Source organism: Ambystoma mexicanum, chromosome 5p, assembly GCF_040938575.1.
Source record: "Ambystoma mexicanum isolate Mex_15411 chromosome 5p, UKY_AmexF1_1, whole genome shotgun sequence".
Classification (NCBI taxonomy): domain Eukaryota; kingdom Metazoa; phylum Chordata; class Amphibia; order Caudata; family Ambystomatidae; genus Ambystoma; species Ambystoma mexicanum.
In genome coordinates this window covers 106,728,328-106,751,048 of record NC_090930.1, presented here as the reverse complement: position 1 = coordinate 106,751,048, position 22,721 = coordinate 106,728,328, and the positions used below count along the sequence as shown (strand labels likewise).

Below are 22,721 nucleotides of genomic sequence, written 5' to 3'. Positions count from 1 at the left end.
GCTCAGTCCAACAGGCTGGACTCTGAGCCTACGCAGAGCTGCACACTGATCAGATGTGTCATGCTAGGCCTCCGAACACCATCATCCTCAGGCCTGGAGAGATATGGTCCCTGATCTTGAGGCCAAGGATAGTCCTTGCAACCCTGTTCTGGATTAGCTGCAGAGGTCGTAGGCAGGAAAGGGGAAGTCTGAGGAAGAGGCTGTTGCAGTAGTCTAGCCTAGAGGGAACCAGAGCTCTGGGGCCGTTGAGCTTCTCTGCAAAGGTGAGGAAAGGGAGAATACTTCTATGGCGGTGCAGCTGTAAGCGGGCCTTCTTGGCAAGGTCCAATATGTGAGTGCAGCAGAGAGCAGAGTCGAAAATGACCCCAAGAATTTTGGCCTCACAGGATGGTGAGGGTAGAAAGAGTGGCCAGAGGGTAGGAGGGAAATGGTGCAGGTGTCCTAATGAGAAGGATCTCTGTGATCGTTTGCTGCACACCATGCCTGGATGGCGGCCAGGCAATCGGGTATGAGAGAGAGGAGGAAGTAGAGGGATGTTTGAAGGAATGCTGTGTGTCGTCAGCATAACTGGAAATGAGGAGAGAAGGCGATCAGGTGAGCAAGAGGGGCGAGATGGATATTGAACATCCACGGAGATAGGATAAAGCCACGGGGGACGCTGCAGGTAGAGAGTGAGGTGGTGGAGGAAAGGGGCCCAGTTGCAGCTGGGAAGGGTGCTAAGTGAGGAAAGAGGTCAGCCAGTCCAGTGCCCGGTTTGTGATGCCAAGGGTGTCACAGACTCGTTTTATGAGACTAGAATGATTGACTGTGTCAATGGCAGAGAAGAATGAGAACAGCAGGAGTCGAGATTTGTGAGCATGTCTTCATGGGTGTTCAGGAGAGCAGCTTCCAAATGCCTCTGGATGCCTGGAATCCAGATTGATGGTCATGGAGGCAATCAAAAAGTTTGTTGTAGATGATTAGTTGGGGGAGGGCCAACTTCTCCAAGAGTTTACCCAGGAAGGGGTTGGTGGAGATAGGGTGATAGTAACCGGGCAAGAGGGGTTAGTAGGTGGCTTTTTTAGGAGAAAGCACAAGGGAGTGCTTGAGGGATAGCCGGAAAGAGCCAGTGGTGAAGGAATGGTTCCAGAAGCTGGCAAGAGCCGGGGCGAGAGAGATGTCCTTAATGGTTCTAGAGGAGCAGGGGAGCACCTGTTTGGATGAGACCTTCATACAGTGGACAACTTTAGAGACCTCATCAGGTGCTATGGGCCGGAGGGAGGAGAGTGCCATGGAGGATGCGAGCTGGGCGAGGCAGGAGAATGGGAGTGGAAATGGGGGTAGTGGTGAGTGAGGACAGGATTTCCTGAGTTTTAGATGTGAAATGGGAGGCCAGCGCAGTGCAGAAAGCCTGGGAAGGAAGGAGATAGGTGGAGACTGCAGTTGGATTGGCGAGTTCACCTGTGTTGTTAGTGGCTCTAGAGATGCAGGCTTGGATATGGGCCGGAGATGATGGAAAAACGATATTGCCTTAGAGGCAGGCGACAGACCAGTTTGTCAGAGGATGAACCCGAAGTCTTCCGCATCCGTTCAGCAACTCTGCACTTGCGTTTTAGAGAAGCTAGATCGGAGTCTTACCAGCCATTGCACTTGGAAGCAGGCTTCTGGCCAATCCTCATAACAGGGGCAAGGATGTTGGAGATGGGAGAGGTGAAGGTTAGCAAGGACAGATTCAGAGGGAGGGTCAGAAGCTGCAGTGGGGGGGTGATGAAAGTGGAAGCAAAAGCATTGACGGACACTTGCTTCATTGGTCGAATGATGGCGAAGGAGGCTTGCAGTGCCAGAGGCGGTTTGGGCAGATGGGTTCCAGGCGGGTGGAGAGGAGAGTGTGGTCAGACCAGGAGAGGGGGATGGTGACCGGGTTAGAGCTAGGGATGTCTCCGGAGATAAGGGCATCCAAAGTGGGTCGGACCGGAAGGCAGCAGTCAAGGAATTGTGAGGTGGCTGGTTCATGAGAGTCGAGGTGAATATTGAAGTCACTGAGGAGGAGGAGTTTGGAAGTAGAGTGGATGTGAGGTCGGCCCATTCAGAGGTAGAGAGCGATGGGGTAGAGGGCCTGTAGATGGTAGGGAGAGTGAGTGAGAGAGTAGGAGAGCCCCCGAGCCTGCAGACGAGGCATTCAAAAGAGTAGTAGGGGTGAGTAGGTATGATAGAGGCAGGTACCCACTCAGGGAAAATCGGGGCCACTCCACCACTGGACCGGTTGGGCCTGGGTTTGGAGAGGAGTTTGTAGCCCTCGGGAAGGAGAGTGTAAAGAGCAGTGACAGAGCTGGCATTGTCTCGGTAAGGGCGAGGACATCGCGGTCAAAGTCTTCAAGAAGGAGGCAGATGTCAGAGGAGTTTTGACAACAGAACAGGCGTTCAGAGTAGCCGATTACCACCTTTGAAAGTACGCGGGTGTGGTGCTCCTGTTGGTGATGGTGAAGGAATTAGAGGAGAGGAGGAAGGAAAGGTAGCAGGGGAAGGAAAAAGGTGAAGAGTAGGTTGAGAACCTTTGGCCATGATAGTGCCATTGTGATAGACAATAATGATGCATCTACAGGATGAGAAGTATGCAGAGTACTTCCCATCCACTGCCACCATTAATGGGTGAATAGGAGAAATGGGAGAGAGTAGAGACCAAGTGGGGAGTCCATAGGTCCAGGGAGGAGACAGAAAAGAGGATGTCAAAACTAATCTGTGTGGCATTGACATTGATATCAGCAATAGGTAGGCCTGGATTATAGGCCAGAAGGGCTTTTTTCTTCCAGATGGTGTGAGAGAGGTAGGATAGGTGGTGGAGTAGCAGTTTGAGTAGATAGGGGAGATCGAGAGCACCATGTAAGTGGCGGGGAGGGAGGGAGACGGACAGGAGCTGCACAGTGCAGAAATGAAGCAGCAGCCTTAACGTTTGCAAATGGTAGCAGAAACTGGTTAGCTCTAAAATGTAGCTAAAACAGCAGGCACTGGAATGCAGCAAAACAATATATGCACAGTAAGGGACACTCTAGGGGAGGTACGCTACAACTGCAGCAGAATCTAGTTAACAGCAGGGTAAATTACATCTAGATACGACTTTCCAACACTCGTCGGAATGCAAGCCTAGATTCCAGTTGAAAAGCAGGGTAAATTCGATCTAAATATAACTCGCACAACACACCAGAATGCAAGGCAAACAGTTGAAGACAAAGTAAAATTGTGTCTCGGTACAGTTATCTGGGAGTAATAGGAGACAGAACAGTGGGTGGAGGATGTACACAAAAGCGATACTCAGTGGGCCAAGGAGGAAGCAAGGCAGCATGCAAGGTAATCCATTGAGAGCTGTGTATGCTTAGTGATCATAAATTACATAAGTGCAGCTAGGCTGGTTTGGTATCCAGATAAATTGAGTAAAACTAGCTGGAGTATGCAAGAAGGCTGAAAATGAATGCTCAATAAGTGTTTATAGTACAATTTGGTGAGGAAGGCAGATTCAGGATCAGCTGGAACATGAAAGTCGCAGGCAGTGCTGCACTGAGAAGGGAAGCTCTGTTAGAGTGGTCGGGTAACAACAAAGGCGTGCATGGTAGACACTGTTGGAATGGATTTCTAAACTCTGTTCTGGTGAACAGATGTTTAGGAGGCCACCCTTATTAGTGAAACAGGGAACACCTCTGTGAAGTTAGCCAGGACAATTCAAGGTAGCTTGGATAGCAGTCAAGGGTAAGTCTCGGGAGTAGTGGGGGTGATCTGTGGTCTCAGATGAGCACACACTATAGGACTACATGAATTATTACCCTTTAGACATAGGTATATCAGAAATATACAATTTATTGGGCCCAGAACAAAGTGAATAGTGGCAAGCACAGTAATACTACAACTTAAATATACACTATATAAAACATATGTACAATCACTTTTCGGTCATTGCGGTAAAGTGCGGTTTCCTGCCAAAACCTGTGAGGAAGGAAGACAAACCAACTTTATCACAATGGCCAACTCCAGACATGGATATCCGTAACTTAAGAAGTCCAGCCCTACGAAGATTGGAGCTTTGTGCTCAATGTTATGTTCGCGCGTAAAAGCGCTCGTCATTGTATAAACAGAACGAAGGACAACCTTCAATGGAAAAGAAAAGTTAAAAGAAGATACTGGAGTGTGGAGAATTCGGTTCCGAGAGTCAGAGGAGGATCTGCTACGGAGAACAAAGCTGTCCCCAACTTTCGGATGACTTTAGGAAGCAAGAACCACCCAAGCTAAGCTAAGGACCACAATTAATCCTTTGTGTGTAAAAATGGTGTGGAGGAACTAGGGGATACCGGTAAGTTGTATGAGTACTCCATAGCTCACTCTGGGTTCAATCTTGGCAGGTTCGAAGATGATTGTGTAGAGTACGAAATCCCCTCCTTGGTTAAGCTTTAATTGTTAAGCTTCAAAGTGCACAGGCGCTGCGCTACCAGTTTACACCAGGAGCTGGATCTCTCGTCTCGAATGCAGGACAAAGAAATCACTGATGCAGCTGGTCTCGGACCACTTGAAGAAAGGCGGGAAAGTCACCAGCAGTGACCGCCATTGTCGCATCGTGACGCAAGGGCACCCAAATCCCGTAGACTGACGCGCTCTTCTCTCTTACTGCACAAAGGGACAACGAGATTTGGTGAGAAGAGGCCTTGCATTGCGAACTAGGTTTCCCTCCAAAGCTTGAGCCGAAACTTGATATTGCAACGCTCCATCACGGGTGCCAAGGGACAAGCTGGTCAGTCCATTGGATGGCCCAGGGACACTTCCGAGAAGGCTTGTTTGCAGGGCACCAAGGAGGCGTTGAGTTATTGGTCCCACCACTCTAAGGGTAGGAACATTGAGGTCTTCAGAGATCGAGCGCAAAGCAGGGGTCTACCGGGACAACAGCAGGCTTAGGGTATAACCTCTGTGTGGTTCCAGACAGACATTCAGTCCTTGGATCTGCTTCTCTCCTCCGGGTACTTGGCTCTGTATATAGGTCGTTTCGGACCGATGGGTGATCTCTGGGTCTGCACTTCGGACCCCTCCTCCTAGCCCAAAGTCTAGTGAGTGTTTGCACCCTGCTGGCCAACGAGATCATCTGCCCCATTCACATTCATGCACCCCAACAATGGTCCAGTCAGGGTCCACTGTGGCTCTCATGCCCTCGTGCACACCAGACATCCTGGCACCAGTAGTGTGGATTGGGACCAGACCGTCCCAGCCTGCTTCCTGGGTACCCACACACATGACATGCAATAGTTTGTGAAAAGCGCATCCTTTCACCGGCGAATGCATGCCCAAATATGGACTCCCCAGGTTAAAAGAGCAGGAGGAAGGCCAAAGGACAAAATGGCCAAAGGAGAAGACAAAAGACTTTGGTGCACAGCCATGACGGACACTTGCCATGTACCAAACGCGGTAAGCCCAGTATGGCTTGATAAAAGTTAATACAAATACACCAAAAAGCCTTTGCTGCCACCAGTTTACTCCTACAAGCTACCAAAAAATACTTAACGGATGTCTTGTGCCCGAAAACGCATGAACCCCAGTGCGCGATATCGTAATGTACTTTGCACACTGAAATTGGGCTTTCGTTGAGTGAAAGCCCAGTGGAGGGCAGCTGAAGGCCGGGAGGTCCACAAATATAGAGGTAAAATAGCAGCATGTGAAATTTTACCTAACGCACAGTCACTGGTGAAAGTAACACGCAGGACGATACAGAGGAGAATTCTGCCCAGTGCAGGTGTAGTGAGGAGTGGGGGAAGGCGATGGATATCAAGCAAGCACCAAATGCTTGGCAAGTTATGGTCATTGCAGGGCCAAGGTAAGTTGATTCGCCTGGGGCACAGTGAACAGACGCTTACCCGCATAGAGAAGCGTTGCGGGAACCAGCGATCGACCATGATGGAGTGGCAGGGTCAGAGTCCCCTCCAGGACCTAGACAGGGCAAGACCAATCCCTTAGAGGCGGCAGTTTGAGGGGGCCCGTGTTTTGACTGCCAGCTCTTGGGTCTACAAAAAAGTTCCTGCTGCAGCCAATCAGGCTCTCGTGCTCCGGGAGACGAGGATCGGGTGTTCAGAAGGCTGATCCCAATGGCCATGATAGGGAGGACCGACCTGTGGCAGTGAGAGTGGCTGCACTACGCGGTGTGCAGACCCCAGCTTGCAATCGCCTCAAGGTGCCAGGGGTCAGGAAATTCAGAACTGCTTGTGTTTGGGTATTACGCCTCTAATACTTATAGGAATTACATATAGCTGTGAAACGATCAATCTTTTTCTACTAAGAAAACTCCTCTTCCCTCTGGGCACTTGTACGTTTTCTTCTCTGTACGAGTTTTTTGAATTGGGCATTCATCAGTGTGTTTTTTTTTATTTTTATAGATGACCCAAAATGTTATGATTGATCTAGTTCTACTTCTCATTAAAAGCGGTGGGTGACTGCCTGAAGAGTATCCAGCATTGCATGGGGGGGACTCCTTCGCAAACCACCCTCCTCCCCCACCCCAATCAACCTTTTTGGTAACATTAGTGGCAGATGCATTTTAACACATATACATAAGAAAATAAATAAAACTGCATTACCATTACAGATGCAGGAAACTCATCTATTAGAGCTCCGTCCAGGCTCTGTGGGGCAAAATACATGCACACCTCCTAATTTGCATATGCATTGCACCAACAGAAGTGCCTTCACAGAAAAGGACATTCATTGCAAGGAGCATCATCGGTCTTTGATACTTGGATGCACCAACAGAAGTGACTTTAGAATAAGTTGCCATAAGTAAGCCAAGTAGCAAATAACTTTGTGGTGCAAAATACCCAAATTGCACTATTATTATATATGGAGCAACTCTCTAGTCATATAGGCTTTCTTTTATAACAGCATACGATATTAACATACGCTATAAAGTTATAACAGCATAATATATTAACATAAGCTATAAAGTGTATCACTTACAGAGCTCCAGATAAAACTGTGATAAAATGATTTGCCTAGGATCACACACTTTGGTTAAATGGTGAAACTGGGATGTGGACAATTTTAGCAACTGAACACATCTTCCCAGGTTTAGTTGTATATATATTTATTAAGGTTTTGCTTTGCATTTCATGCTCATGTGTTCTAGCAATGCCTTGTATGCAAACCACATCACATAATTAACTAACTAGACATCGTCATAAAAATATGTTGAGCAATAAGAGCATGGCTTTAGTTTTACTCTTCCTATCATGCATGCAAAGTCACTTGAGCCTATAAACGCCCCTTGAGTTTTACAGCCATAGCCTTTATCTTATAAAGCAGTCAGCATTATGCACCCTTATCACTTCTGATCACCCCCATTCTCATTTCCTAAGGGACACAGGACATTTTTACACTTTGCTAAACTCATAACCTGCACACTTAGTACTCTTTGTTATCTTCACAACATGCTTTCTTAGGACACCTTGATACATGTACCTCAAACCATATGCATAGCAAGCAAGATGAAATGTACACTGGGGAATGCTCCCACTATGAAAGACATAACACATGGTTCCCTGGGCTGGCGTAAGCAACACTGACAAACAAAAAACATAACATTAGAATAAACATGAAACACAAATATTTTGCTCGGTGCATACTTCAAGCATGAGTTTTCCCCAAATAGCACCCCGTTATCAGCACGTGGAAATCGGGGAAAATGAGGTCTCTCAGAACCTCCATTAATGCATATTCACTCCAACCATAAGAGGCATGCACCCATGCATAGAAAACTTAAAGCGTTAGTTTCACTTCCCCGTACAACGCCCGAGATCAGCGTGTGAATTGTGCTTTTCATAAGCGTCCCTTCCAGAGCCCCTGCCCAAACTTATCTGTGGTCCGGGAGGCTCCTGAGCCTTCCCGGACGTAGAATGATGTCGCCCGTAGTAGCCGCCGAATCCTCCTTCACTGCTGCTACTGATCATGCCCGTTGCTTCCGCGTCCCTGCAGCGTCCATCAGCGGGCAGCTCATATCTCCCTCCGACACAGCACCGTCCTGGATATAAAATAAGCCACACCTGCCGTGCTCCCTTCATAAACCGTTGCTCTTCAGGATCAGCTGGCACCACGCGCGCACAGCAATAGACTACTCAGCCTCCCAAGTACTGCTGGAAATTGTAGTCTTGCTGTATTTTCATCGTTGTAGCTTTTTCCTAGGTCCATAACACCCGCGCCTGCCCTTATTCCTGACATGTGCATATGTTGATTTATTAAGAAAATAGACCCCTCTCCCCTAGACATACTAAAGATCTAATTGTGTTTAGAAAAATAATTCAACACATTTATTTTGATCTCCATCATCTTGCTGTTTTTGTGCATTGTTCTTATTCCTGTTTCATAATTTAAATAAGACTAGCGTTTACGTGACCTTGGGTCGGGAGCCTAACCTAGCCACAAAAACCTCTTCCTGCCGTTATATAGTGGCAGACTTCAAAAAAGGAGCTAGCATTGCAAAGGTTGAAGTCAGTTGTGATGATGTGGAGATGTTTAGGTAACAGAAATGATCGGTGAATTAAATTCTGAATCAATGACAAGAAAGCGAGATAGGCAGTCGTTTAACCTTTTTAGTGTTGGGAAGTTCCCGTTGGAATGTTAAATGCATTGATTAATGAATGGGCTAAGGGTGTCCTCTTCTGTAGCACTAAATTGTGCAAGTACTATAATTAGGAACGTGGTCTATAGGACCATCCCCTATTGGGCACTGATGTTGTGGTACTCGCGCTGTATCCCACAGAACCGTATACAAAGTGTGTTTAAACTTTGTAATAGCTTAAATGGGTGTTTTACAGGCATTAGATATTGATTGATTTATTTATAGAGCGCTTTATACCAAGGCGCGCTGTACATTGGAACAACAACATACAGAGTAATAACAATAACTTTATGAGCAAATTACAACTTGAATCATTCAGAAAAACAGTGCAACACAAGCCGTTTGCTTGTGCGTGACTTGGTGAGTGCTAACTGATCGTTTGGCATGTATAACATGCCACCAGGTGTGCAATCCAAAGGGGGTCAAATGCTTCATGTTCTATCCCATACGAGCAGTTGGCAGTATTCAACAAGGTATGTTATAACACTATTAGCCACATCAGGGTTAGGAACAGTTTGACAATACAGCTGATTTAAAAAGCTTACAGGGCTACCAATGTTTATAGGAAAGACCCCAAAGCGGAAACTGCATCAGGGAGATTTGTTGCCTCCCATCTGCTATACTTGCATCCGTACATAACCAAGTCTTTCAGTTTCTTGGCTGGTAACAATGTAAAATAGAAAGATGCTGAATTGTTTGCATTCAGGGTCCATTACAACGGGCGTTATTTTTTACTTTTAGAATGGCCAGGCCTTCCGCATATTGGATGAACAGCGATTTGCAAAAGAAATGCTTCCAAAGTACTTCAAGCACAACAATCTGTCAAGCTTCATACGGCAGCTAAATATGTGTAAGTACTTGTGTGAATTAAACATCGAAATTATGTGTCAACATATCCTTCCTATGTGTGAATTGGCCTGCATATTTGAAGACTAGTGTGTGGTACATACTGTCTGCTATTTTAGTTTAGTATCGGCTCCCATTATGTAAAGCAAACTTCTTCTTCAAATATGAATGGTGCAGTATTCCTCGTGCAAGCACGTGGTGTTTGAATCGAGCTGTGCTAGTGAGAATTACAGCGTGGTGTGGTGTTTGCATCATCCTGGTCTCCTCTTACCCAATTTACCAACTAGTTAGGATTGGAACCTGCTTGTGATGCCGGGTAAAGAATCGCTTTTTTTTTAAGAGGTCTTTGGAAGAGGTGTTTACCTAAATGCTTGTCTTCTATTTATTGAGTGCTTTTTTTTAACTCATTAAAACTGTATACACAAAGTTAAACAAGCCTTTATTGAAGGGGTTGTCTGTTGCATTGCTTGTATTTTTAGGGCCTTCTTTCCTAGACAAGACTAGAGTTCTGAGCCTGGTGTTTTAAAAAATGTTCTTTTGCCTCATCTTAATTCAGCAAAGTAAAGTTCTTGAAGTGTAGGCACAAAGTGGTATAGAACAGTCCATTACATCTTAAACATATCTGTGGATATTTGTGAAGGACTCCTAGCCCCCACCACCCTCCTATGACCAAACAAGAGTCTGGATTTAGCCAAAGCGATTTCCTTTTCGTTACCGCCTTTTTTCACCTAGTTGGAATTAGTTGAAGAATATGCTTTGTACTAGGATGTGCTCAGAGCTCAGACTTATCTGGCAGAGGAGTATGCACATACTCTGCCATGATATGGAAGACAAATAACTCTTTCTGCCATCATGGAACAGTAAATCATAAACGATGGCTGCTCTTGACAGAGAAACTCACCATGTCCTAATCCCGCTTCCGGAAATCAAGCTAAGGCAATAAGCGCCATATGCTCCCAGTTCTGACTTATTAAAACACGTTTTTTATAGTCCTTCGTTTATTCAAAACTTTCACAAAGAAGATGAACAAACAAATCGATAAAATGTATATACAATTGAAGAACATATCAGAGAAAGTTGCAGAGCTTTATTTTAAGAAAGCTACATGTAAAACCTTTTGTGCAAAATTAATTGCTGCTATTATTAAGGAAACCTCATTGCAATCTAAAATTCGGATCCAAAAATCATTCTGTAAAAGAGTTAATTGTTGATAACATTTTAAACTGATGAGCCCTTGTAGAATAAAGGACTGTGCACTCAATAAACAAATTAACCAGATTTTCAACCTCAACCTAGAAGAATCTACATAGTCCTTGCTCTCTGGGCACTTTCTACCCACAGCCACCGATCTCCCTGTTTGGATATAGGTTCAATTTCAGATGTAAAAAGGCAAGTATCCATTTTCTATTTGGAATATAATTAGGTATTTTGGCAATATTTTCCTAGCTTTTTCGATGGCAACATAGTAAATAAATAGCTTGTATTTACTGGTATTGTCACAAGTTTGAAACCAATCAAACATCTGTAATTTCCTCTTACCCCCACAGGATGGACGGAAGCATTAACGGAATCTAAGATGGTTGTACAATCTTGAATCCAACAGTTAAGTGAGGCTGATGCCCTGGCATGAATAAGACTGGACAAATCCAAGTATAACAAGTTTGGGGGCGGGTCTAAAATATTTCTGTAGAGAGACAATTTCTTCCAGTTGATAGTAGACTGGATGGAAGAAAGTTCATATCTAAGACCTGTCATAGGGACAGTATTTGAAAGATTCAGAACTTTTTTTTATCAGACTATAGATTCTACTCTCACCCAGCTGATGTTGAGTTCGAGAGGAAATACTTCAGCACTATATACGTGATTTTGGGTAGCACTTGAAGATTGTAGAATCTCAGTGTGATTTATAAAAGAAAAGCTGGAAAAATGTAATCGATTTTCTTCATTTGGGCCGGTAGAGCAGTAGCGAAGACAGATCTTCCCTATGATGTCTTTTTTATTGATATAACTTATAACGGTAAATCATAATTATTTCCATTGCTTAACCCTGCCCATGCTGACTCCATTTAAAAACCACTGAAAGGAATTTCGTTTCTTGTGCTTTTGCAAAATCATGATTTTGTATTTGGCAGCATTTATATCTAAACAGTTCAGTTAATGAACGATTCCAGGCATATAAGCTACTCTGTAAACCTATGGGGGTTTGGTCCATGATTACCAAATCGTCCGCATAGGCCAAGTATTGGAAATGAAGGACTGACAAATGAGGCAGGAAAGCATTGGACTGTGCCAGGGCAGAGGCAAGATCATTAGTGTAGATATTAAAAACTGCCAGTGGCAAAACAAAGCCCTGTAATCCCCTGTAGGTAGAAATTGAACTTGAAAGCATCCATCTCTGTTGAGATGCACTTGCACCTTTGTATTCATGTGTAGATCACTAAGAATAGCAGAGCGGTACAGATATTGCCATTGACCAACATGCACTCTCCATTGTGACATACAAGAATAATATTGACATAGCAAGAGTTTCTAGGATAACTCTGTTAGTGATGAATCAGAGACATTCAATTTCACATCTATTTGCACTCTTTATTGCACAAAGAATGTTGTAAAGTTCCAGCCAACACGTTTCAACCTATTCCCAGGTCACTCCTCCTAGGCTCATTTGGCCTTACTGAGCCTAACTAAATCAGTACATATACATATAATCAGGTTTTCACAGATCGGTTTGGGATTTTACTGACCAGTAAAACTCATAACTGACTGAACAGTTAATCAGTGGTGAACAAACAAGTCCATTTGTGGTGCTTTATATATGGAAGCTGTAACACATTTTGAAGCATTTTTCATTATGGTTGGATTTGTGCGATAAAATAAGCCTTGAAAATTATACCTGGGAATAAGTTGAAACACATGATGACTGTACTTAGGCTACATTCTTCTTGCAATAAAGAACAATAGATGAGAATTAGACTATCTCTGATTTGTCACTAATAGCTATCCTAGAGATTCTTGCAATGTCTATATTATTCTTGTTTGTCGCAATGGAGAGCGTATGTTGGTCAGGACAATAATTGGTACCCTTCAACTTTTTGTTATGTTGGGCATCGCCACACCATTGGCCACACCATTGGCCAGACCAGTGCTGCTCCCTACGTTATCAATTTATTGTTTCAATGAATATTTTGGGCAGAGAGGTTTGAATCCCATTTGAGCCCACCATCAATTTGTGTGCACTACGAAGAGCAATTAGATGGGCGCGGCATTGCCATTTCGTTAACTTGCCCTAATATAGTTCTCTGCTAACTCGATCAGAGGCCGAGATAAGATCAATAAAAGGTAAGAAAATAGAATGGCCCAGTCTACACTTCGTTTTGCAATAGAGCAAGGATTAAAACATTGAGGGAAGTACTTGGTGTTAGTAAAGATTTCCATTTCAGGTGTAATTTTCCCTCCAGTTGTGCACCCCACCCAACTTTTTGCTGATGTTAACACCATAGTCTGACTTTACCAGAGGAGCCCAGCCTTCTGCTGCACTCCTGGGCTTTTCACTCACTTTATTATGGGGAAACTGACATGCCCTTAAGACAGTCAGTACTGGGAGACTTTGTTTCCCTTAGGCCTTTCCAATGTTGCAACTTTTCTGCAACATGTAACAAGTGTACAATGTAGCTTACAGTACAGTGCACTTGGGTCTTTCCAAAGGTCCTAGATTCTCTTGAAGGATTTTTTAGGAGAAGTGCAGAGGACAGGGCTGGTGGCAGATTATCATTTTGTATATTTTTAACTCTTTCCTGCCAGGTAAACCGCAATTACCGCGTGTGCCACGAATAGGTGGCCTGGCTCTAAAATGGCCATGCCACAAGGTTTTTTGTCCTGTCCTTTGGCCATCTTGCCCCTTCATCTTCCCCAGATCAAGCCGACCCGGGTCAGTCCTTTTTTGGGCATGCATTTTCCTGCGAAACGCCAAGTTTTCACATGCTTCTGCATGCCTTGTGTTTGCCTCCAGGGTGAGGGCTGGAACGTCTGGTTCCAATACACATCCTGGGTGCCAGAGAGTCTGGAGTGCTGTGAATGCCTGGGACCACCCTGGTCCATGATTGGTCCAAGTATGGTGTGCCTGAATGTGAGCAGATCTCCCATTGGGTCCTCTTCGTTTTGGAGATTCTGGATAAGAGAAGGGCCCACACAGCCATACCATGTCGATCTGTGGAGTTCTCACTGAATGAAGGATAGGATCCAAGTATCCTGAAACTAAGAAGCCGAGTCAAGGAACCGCTGGTGACCCGCTTGAAGGTTTGGCACCCTGAGCCCGCTGTCGTCCCTTGGGACCCCTATGCATCTGGTCGTCCTAGAAGGTGTGCGAAGATGCTTCGACCCACTGGAATAGTGGGACCAACTATTCTCGGCACCTTCATCATACCCTGCAAGTAAGCCTTCTCAGAAGTGTCCCTGGGCCAACCAGTGGGCTGACCAGCTTACGCAGACTCTTTGCCCTGATACTGCCGCCGCTTCGAGGAGACACTCAAAACTTGGTATGTCGCTAGCTCTGTGTTCACGGCACACTCACACTGAATTTCGTACCCTTGGCGTTCCCAGGTCTGGAGTAAAGTGAGTGCGCCCGAACCAGAATATACGAGGTTACTGTGTCGCCCCACCGCGACGATGAACTTTGCAGGTGTGCTGCATTTGTGCCCCTCTTGCCCCTGAAGCCTGCTGCAGTGAAACTGGCCTGATTCATCCAACAGGAGCGGAGAAATCGCCACTGTCCCATTTGGAATCAACGCTGTATTTCCGTTGCTGGAAGCCGCAGAGCCGCCAAATTGCCACGCTTGAACCTGCAACTGAAGTGGACTCGACTGCCGAAGTGTGCTCCGGAGTGAGCCGTGGGTCGGTGAGTAATCACAACCCTAACTGGTGGCCCCTAGCACCTCCATCCATTTTTACTCACAAGTGGCCCCTGAGGGCCCCTGTCCTTTCCACTGCAAGTGCGAACTAGCAAACTATTCCCAACTCTTGGAATTGACTCTGCCCTCAAGTGGAGGCCCTCCTCGAATAGTGGGAACCTATCCTTTATCATGTCACCCACCTTCCTGAGCTGCTACAGACCCTTGAAGAGACCCCGTTTTGCACATCTGCATTACCACGTGTGCCAGCATTGCCGGTACATTTGAGCAATAGGCTCCACTCTTCTTAGGGATTGGACTGCCTCTTAGTTAGGAGTGTGTTGGATGCAGAACGGACTAAAGACTATTTGCACTGCTTGTTTCCTTCCCCCTTTTAGGTTGTGGACTCATTTCGTGCATTAACCGTTTAGACCCCATTTGTCTTGTATATATGTATTTAGATAGGATTGTGTTAGCTTAAAAGTATTACTGTGATTTAATTTGTGTGTTGAAAAAGGCCTTGAAATAAATGTAGACCTAGTCTTGACCGCTGCCAAGCTACCTTGATTGGTCTGTCTTGTCCACAAGGTTACCCTGTTCCAAAACACTAGGCTGACCTTCTGAAACTCTGGCCACCAGGTCAGAGTTCAGAAATCCGTCTTAACACTTGGCTTCTTTCTTAATCCTGATTGTGCCTTAGCCAGAATTATCTTAACACTCATCCATTGATTTAGTTGTTCTTGGGCAATAGCAGAAATTATTTTACAGCAAGTATCCAACAATACAATAGGCCGATGATTTTCCAGCTGAAGTCTATCCCCCTTTTTATACAAGGGATTAAGGTGCAAGGTTTTCCAGGAACGGGGCAATGAACCCTGGGAGAAGATGGAATCAAATAAGTCTTTTAAAATCAAACTCTTTGTCACAGGGTCCCCTTTCAGAATGATGCTGGGGATGCAATCAGGACCTGGTTCTGGAGGATTTACATCCTTTGATTATTAAAGCGATAACCTCCACAGAATATTTTAAACCCACGTAATTACTCGATTTAACTGGCTCCATGCCTACCAGCAACATATTTAAGCCAGGCTGTTTCTGCAATGAGATTAACTTGAGCTTTGACTTGTAGTAGATCTGACTCATTATATCCCAAAAGCAATGTGTGTTATGAAGTTCGAGAGTCCGCAGCAGTCTTTGAGCATTCTTTTGCAACAATAGATGTCTGTGTATTTTAAGCCAATTCCTGAACTGTTTTTTTTTCTTAATTTACACATTGCTGATGAACCTGGCCGAGATTCTTCTTGCTAGCTTGAGTTGTCTACGCATTTCAACCTTCCACATGTGTAGCTTGGCATCATAGATTTGTCTTTTGATGTTAGGGCTACGGTGAGAGGAAGATCGTTGTTTTACTGGACGCTCTACGATGAAGTTATTGATGTTAGCAATAGGGACATCTGGGGATTGGCTGCCCACATCAACATACGCTCTGGTTTACTATCTGAATATTAGTGTTATTCCATTTAATTCGGTTTCTGGTGTTATTTCTTTTTTTTTAAAAACTTTTATTTATTGGCACAGAGGTCAAGACAGGCACATTTCAACTTACATAATAATAAGCTAACAACATAATCATGCAATCGGCACCACACCATGGTCAGGGTATACATCACAGGCTGATAATAGCTGATATCGCGGGGAGTCATTGAAAAGCAAGCAAAATAGCTAAAACAAATAGGAAAAGTTAGGTCATCTGTGGCACGTCGGGTTTTCCTGGCAAGGGAGGTGAGGTCAGTTCCACTTCATCTCTGCCATTTAGATAGCTACAAAATTGTGACCAGACGTTTTTGGGTCGAGATGTCGGGGGTAGGGATCCAATGTATTCCTCCTCGCACATTTGTGTCCAGGTAAGGGCTTTCAGCCACATCGTAAAAGTGGGAGGATTGCGGCGCTTCCAGTATTGCAATATACATTTTTTGGCCACCATAATACTTACATTTACAAATTTTGCCGTTTTCCTTACATTCTCACCCTCCCAAGTACCAAATAGTATGGCAAGTGGGTCCATAGACAGCGGAGACCCCACTATTTCAGAGAGTGCCTCTGTCACGGCCGTCCAGAACGTGTTGAGGGCGGGGCAGGCCCAGAACATGTGTATATGGTCTGCCTCACTGGATTTACATTTGGGGCACACAGGGGTCTGGGTTCCTGTGAATGACGCCACTCTATGCGGTGTATAGTAGAGCCTATGAAGGAGCTTAAATTGTATGCAGCGGAATCTGGCGCTTATGGAGACCCTACGTATGTATGTACACATTGTGCCCCAGAGATCGTCGGTGATTGCAACTCCTAGTTCCCTGGCCCAAGCCACGCGTGGTTTAAGAGAGTTGTCCGCAGTGTTATTTAGTTGCATCTTACACAGATTAGAAATTATGCTTTTGGCACCTCCGGAGTTTGCTATATATTGTATTTCGGGAGAATCGGGGGGTTCAATAGGGCATGAGGGCCACATCGACCGCACTGCAGCTCTAAGCCTATAATACTGCAGTATTTCGAGTGGAGAATTGGAGTGGTCATGGCGCCATGTTTGGGGGGTAATGAAAACACCATCGGGGAAGAGATCCGCAAGGGCACGGTATCCCATGGTTTCCCAGTGGCGTATGAGGTTTAGGTCATGTGTGGGGGGGGAGTCCGGGGAACTGCCACAGGGGAAGCCACTTGTAGTATGGGCGCTGTTCCTGGTCAGAGCCTAGGATGCTCCCCCAGGCTCTAATCGTAGCGGACACCGGGTCCGCATGAGCATCTGTTTGGAAAGCTCGGTTCAGTAACAGGGACATGATATTAGTTCCACCTCCCGCCAGTTTCTCAAGTTTTACGTGTATAGGCGGATTCTGGAGCGTGTACCAATGGGAGGCATGATGGGCCTGTGCAGCATTCCAGTATAGGCGAAGGTCTGGGGCCGCAAAACCCCCTTTGTCGTAAGGCAGCGTCATGTGTTGCCACTTCTTGCGGACCGAGCCTGGATGCCAGAGAAATTGTGCGCACTCCGAGTGGAGCTTCTTAAAGTATTGGACCCCAGGCCAGATCGGCACGTTAGCAAAGACATACAGAAGTTTGGGGACCACGATCATCTTTATTAGAGAGAGTCTGCCCGCTAGGGATAGAGGTAGATTGCGCCACCTGGAGAACTTGGAGATGACCAGGTGGGCCACTGCCTCGTAGTTGTCCGTCAATAGAGAGGCCTTGGTTAATGATATTTGTACCCCGAGATACCTAACCCCACCCGGGAACCAGCGTAGAGGGTACTCACAAGTCGGTTGTTGGGTTGCCACAGTAAGGGGGAAAATTTCGGACTTGGAGTAGTTGATTGTGAAACCTGAGAACGTACCTATCTTAGTGATATCATGGATGATCGGGTCCAAATGTGTGGAAGGATTTCTGACATACAAGAGCACGTCATCTGCATATAAAGAGATGATCTCTGGTGTATCTATTATTCGTATGCCTTTATTGACGTGTCGGCCCCTTATATGGTCCGCCATGGGTTCTATGGCGAGCGCAAAAAGGAGGGGCGAGAATGGGCATCCCTGACGAGTGCCCCTGTGTAGCGTAAAGGGAGAGGAGGGAACCGAGTTCACAAGAACTTTAGCTCGTGGGTCCGTGTATAACAGTTTTATGTAAGAGGTCATTTTGGGGCCCACACCCATTTTTTCCAACACGCCCCACAGATATTGCCACGAGACCATATCAAAAGCCTTTTGGGCATCTAGTGTCACTGCCACTGCGTCCGCTCCTGGGTCAATTCTGGACATCACATTAAACAGGCGGCGGATATTCAGAGCTGTGGATCGACCCGGGATGAAACCGCATTGGTCCTCGTGTATCATGTGGGACATGAATGGGAGAAACCTATTAGCAATTATCTTGGCGAAGATTTTCGTGTCGGTGTTAATAAGAGATAGGGGCCTTTAAGACCCACATTCGTCTGGGGGCTTTCCAGGTTTGGGGGAGGACAGTTATCAAGGCTTCCCTAAGGGAGGGGGGGAGGCAGTTCAAATGAAGTGATTCGGCCCAGACCTCGTATAGCACAGGCGCTAGTATAGCCACATGCTCCTGGTAAAACTCGGAAGTGAGCCCATCCGGGCCAGGCGCCTTGTTTTTGGGGAGGCCCGATATCACCTGAACTATCTCCTCCAGAGTGAATGGGGCGTCTAATATTTCCCGGGTGTCTTGGGAGATGAGGGTCATAGGGATGCTCTCAAGGAGGTCGTCCAGGTCTTGGGCGGAGTGTTCTGGTTGGGGGCCATACAGCGTGGCGTAGAAGCTAGCGAAAGTGTCTAGAATGGATTGGTCTGACCAGTGCCTCACCCCACTGCCATCTATGATATTGTCAATGCGGGTCCCCCCAGTCTCAGCACGCACCAGCCTGGCCAGGGTTCTACCCGGCCTGTCTCCTTCCCCATATCTGCGGGCCGCCGCAGGGCGTGTAAAGTATTGCACCTCCCTCATAGCATGTAACTCAAATTTTTCCAGCTCTAATCTGATTGCCGCTAGGGTCACTTGGGACTGCGTGATCAGGTAGTCCTGTTCGAGTGCTTTGAGCTTGGTCTCCGAGTTGGTTAAGGCCCGCCTTATAGTCTTCAGGACCCCAGCTTCTCTAGAGATACACATCCCCCTGATGTAGACCTTGAACGCCTCCCATCGAGTTCCCAAGGGTGTATCAGTTGTATTGTTCTTTTCAAAGAATGTAGTTATATCGGATAGAATCTCGGCTTTAAAGACAATGTCTGATAGGGCGGTGGATTTGAAGCGCCAGTGGGGTCTCAGCGGCACTGCGTCACCGAGTTGAATCTGTAGGAGTACAGGGGAGTGATCGGATAGCGTACGGGCCAGTAACGTGACATCTGAGACCTTCCCTACCAGTCTGCCAGAGAGTAGAAATAGATCTATTCTCGAGGAACTGTCATGTACAGTGGAATAGAAAGTGTAGTCTCTGTCGTGGGGGTGGAGCGTTCTCCATATATCATGTAAATTGAGAGAATCCATATGTGAGAGGAGACGTTTGGTCGCTCGTGGTGTGGGTCTGCGACTGGACGTCGTCCTATCTAGTAAACTGTCCAGTGCTAGGTTCATGTCTCCTCCCCATATTATGGGGACGTCAATGTATCTCATGAGTATGGCCGTCACTCCGTCAAAGAACTCGGGGGAGTCAATGTTGGGCGCGTATACGTTGACCAGTAGGCATTGTTCGTGAGCCAAAGTGCAATGCAGGATCACATATCTGCCTTCTGCGTCAATGTGCGATGAGTGGAGGGTAAAATGGATAGATTTGTGGATGAGAGTCAGGACCCCTCTGGCTTGGGTGGAGTATTGGGTGAAGTATCTATTAAGACCCCACGTTTGTGCAATGTTCGATGATAGGTGTTTAAGGGCATGTGTCTCTTGCAGTAGGAGAACCTTAGCCCCGTGTCGTTGCGCGTAGGCCGCAATCCTGCGAGATTTCGTGAAATTTGTCAGGCCACGTACATTCCATGACATCATTTTAATCGCCATGTAGGCAGCCTACGGGACATCCCAAGTAAAGGTGCAGCCCTCGGTAATCGCCATGAGTGCTGCCATGTCGCACCGTTGCCATCATGTGTGACCCGCCCTAACCCCTGCGCCATTTTGAATGTACCCATCTCCAACTTTCCAACCCCCTGCCCTCACCGCCCTGTCCCAACTAGCAGTGTGTAAGAACCCACCCTCGAAATGGACCACTGGCTGCCAACCCCAACTTGGCAGTGCATGAACTAAAGCCCAACAGGGGCGCAAACACAAACATTTCGATTCTACAGGAATTGCAGCTGCAGTGGGGGCGACCGCTGCCGTTCCGCCCACCAGTTTGGATACCAATCTTGAATAAACCATAAAATCACAGGTTCGGCTAACATACATAAGGTTACAGAGCTAGGATGCACGTATTAGCGGGTTTCAAGACTAGCTCGTAGAGAGAGGACAGCGGCCAGTTCTAGTTGTTGTCCATCGGGGCCTCAGGCGGCTCCGCCAGTGGAATCTGTGCCTCTATGAACTTAACGGCCTCGTCCGGGACCGTGAAGAAGTAGAGCTTGTTACGATGAGTGAATTTAAGGCGTGCGGGGAAAAGCATAGCATATTCAATCTTCCTATCGCGTAGCATTTTCTTCACCCCAATGAATCTGCGTCTCTCCGTTTGCACTCCTACTGAAAAGTCGGGGAAGATCCTAATTACTTGTGAATCCAACCTTAATTCCCCCTTCTCTCTGGCCAGGCGGAGTATATGATCCCTGTCCTTGTAGCTGAGCAGCTTTGCTATGATAGGTCTGGGGAAATCCCCTGGCCGTGGTCGAGGTGCCAAGGAGCGGTGAGCTCTTTCGATCGTGAAGAATGGCGAGAGATCAGGGTCATCCAGGAGATCTCTGATGAGTTTTTCCACCGCTAGTTCCATTTGCCCTTTGAGTGCAGTTTCGGGGACCCCGATTATGCGAATGTTATTTCTCTGTGACCTCGATTCGAGGTCATCGCATTTAGATTTGACCAGTTTCATGTCTCGGACGAGCTCTGACCCTGTGTTTTGCAGAACATGCACGTTGTCTTCAGTGGTGCCAGTCCTTTGCTCCACTTCGGTAATCCTAGCCCCGTGCTGGTCAAGCTTAGCCCTTAGTGACGCCACATTCGCGTTAATATCATCCAGTTTTTCATGGAATGCTGCAAGTTTTTAGCCATGGATTCCATCATAGTGGCCAAGTCCGGTTGAGGGGGGTCCGGCAGGAGGTCGGCTTCCTCCTGGTCTGCAGCGGGTGATGCCTGGTCACCCCTGGGTGTCGCCCTGGCGAATTTGTCCATAGCCCCGGCCTTGTTAGTGGCTCGCGATCTGTTAGACATTCTTCTGGGGGAGAGGCAGGGCTAGTACAGCGTTATAGGTGGTGGAGAAAGGCCCGGATCGTACCGTACTGTGCCGGACCGCACTGAGGTCCTGTCGCGGCTACAGGCGATGCTGGCGGATTGTCACCACAGGGTCCGAACGGGCGAGGTTGTTCAAAGCTACTTGCGTCTAGATAGTGGGATGATTTCCCCCTTCTGCAGCCTCCTGGAACCAGCCGTTCCGAGTGGGAGATTCCCAGCGCTTGCGCATGTGGAGTCCATTCAGCCAGGGCCCCTCCAGGCGGCCATAACAGCGAAAGGATAGCAATACCCGGTGGGATGAGCGTGGAGGGCCCCAGGCACCGTGGGACAGAGAGTTGGGGGAGCGTGGAGCAGGCTTGTGTTTAGGCAGTCCCCCCCGGGCTGTACCCCAGCACCGTGGGCATAACACTAGTAGCGGGGTGGATGGGGGACCCCCGGCGGTGCATATAACGGCCACAAACACCCACCTTATAGCCTGTAGGGTGGCTGGACCCGTATGTTCCTCGGCACAGGATTGGGGCCAACAAGGCGCGGGAGCTGCGGCCAGCCAAGGGGCAATGTCGGGATCTTCATGTAACAGGTGAGTGTCCCAAAGTCGGCACAGGTGCGCCACAGGGGGGGGAAGCGCCGGTTGCTCCTCAGCGGGTCGATGGGGGCAGTCCCGTTTCTTACTCCAGGCCAGAGACCACGCTGCGTGGGTGGTGGGCGAAGCAGGAGCGCTCTCACGGTGTCTGTGTTGTCGGGCCCCCGAGCGTGTGTCCCGCCGCCTTTCCGCACAGTCCAGGCCTTCCGGGATCTCCTAGTCCGGGGAGGGCCGCACACGTGTGCCAGCGGGCGCCGAGGCTCCAGCCCAGCCCACGGCCGCAGGAACGGCCCGGCAGCCGATGGAGCCGCCGCGCCGAGCAGGCGAGCCACACGCACCCGACCGGGGCACGCGCGGGGGAGAGGATCCAGGCGACGCAAGGGGGCCGCAGCAACCAGCCGATGCAAGGGGGCCGCAGGCAATCAGCCGATGACGGTGCCCAGAGATGGAGCGCGGCAGCGTCCCGGCAGCCGACGCTGCAGCGGGCGAGAGCGGCTACTCGAGGAGGCCCGGGCGCCCGATACTAAGGACGCCGGCTCCGATTCCACCCCAGATTTCAGGTACGAGGAGAGGAAAGTAGCAGCAGCAGGATCGTGGCCGTGGTGGTAGGGGATGATTAGGATTAACGCCGATAAAAAGCAGATTCTGGTGGGCAGGAACGGAGCTCGCTGGCTAGGCAGCCATATTGCTTGGCTGCTCAACAGCGCCCCCCCTGGTGTTATTTCTAGTGAACAATTATTTAGAAAGGTCCAGAGGTCCCTTCCGGGTTTTAAAATCAATAGTTAATTGATGGGTTGCATGATCACTGCGGGAGGTGTCTAAAATTGATAGGCCTAAACATTTTTCAAATAATGACCTAGAAGTAAGAATG

General features: G+C 47.5%; 1 protein-coding gene across 3 annotated transcripts in view; it reads left to right on the top strand.

Moving 5' to 3' along the window:
- The window catches only part of LOC138480767 (heat shock factor protein 3-like), a 417,702-nt gene that overhangs the window by 5,396 nt on the left and 389,585 nt on the right, over positions 1-22,721 (top strand). For all 3 annotated transcript variants that reach the window (XM_069612513.1, XM_069612512.1, XM_069612511.1), the window contains exon 2: positions 9,356-9,464. In XM_069612513.1, the coding sequence (XP_069468614.1) occupies positions 9,356-9,464 (109 nt within the window). The remainder of the gene's footprint in view (positions 1-9,355; positions 9,465-22,721) is intronic.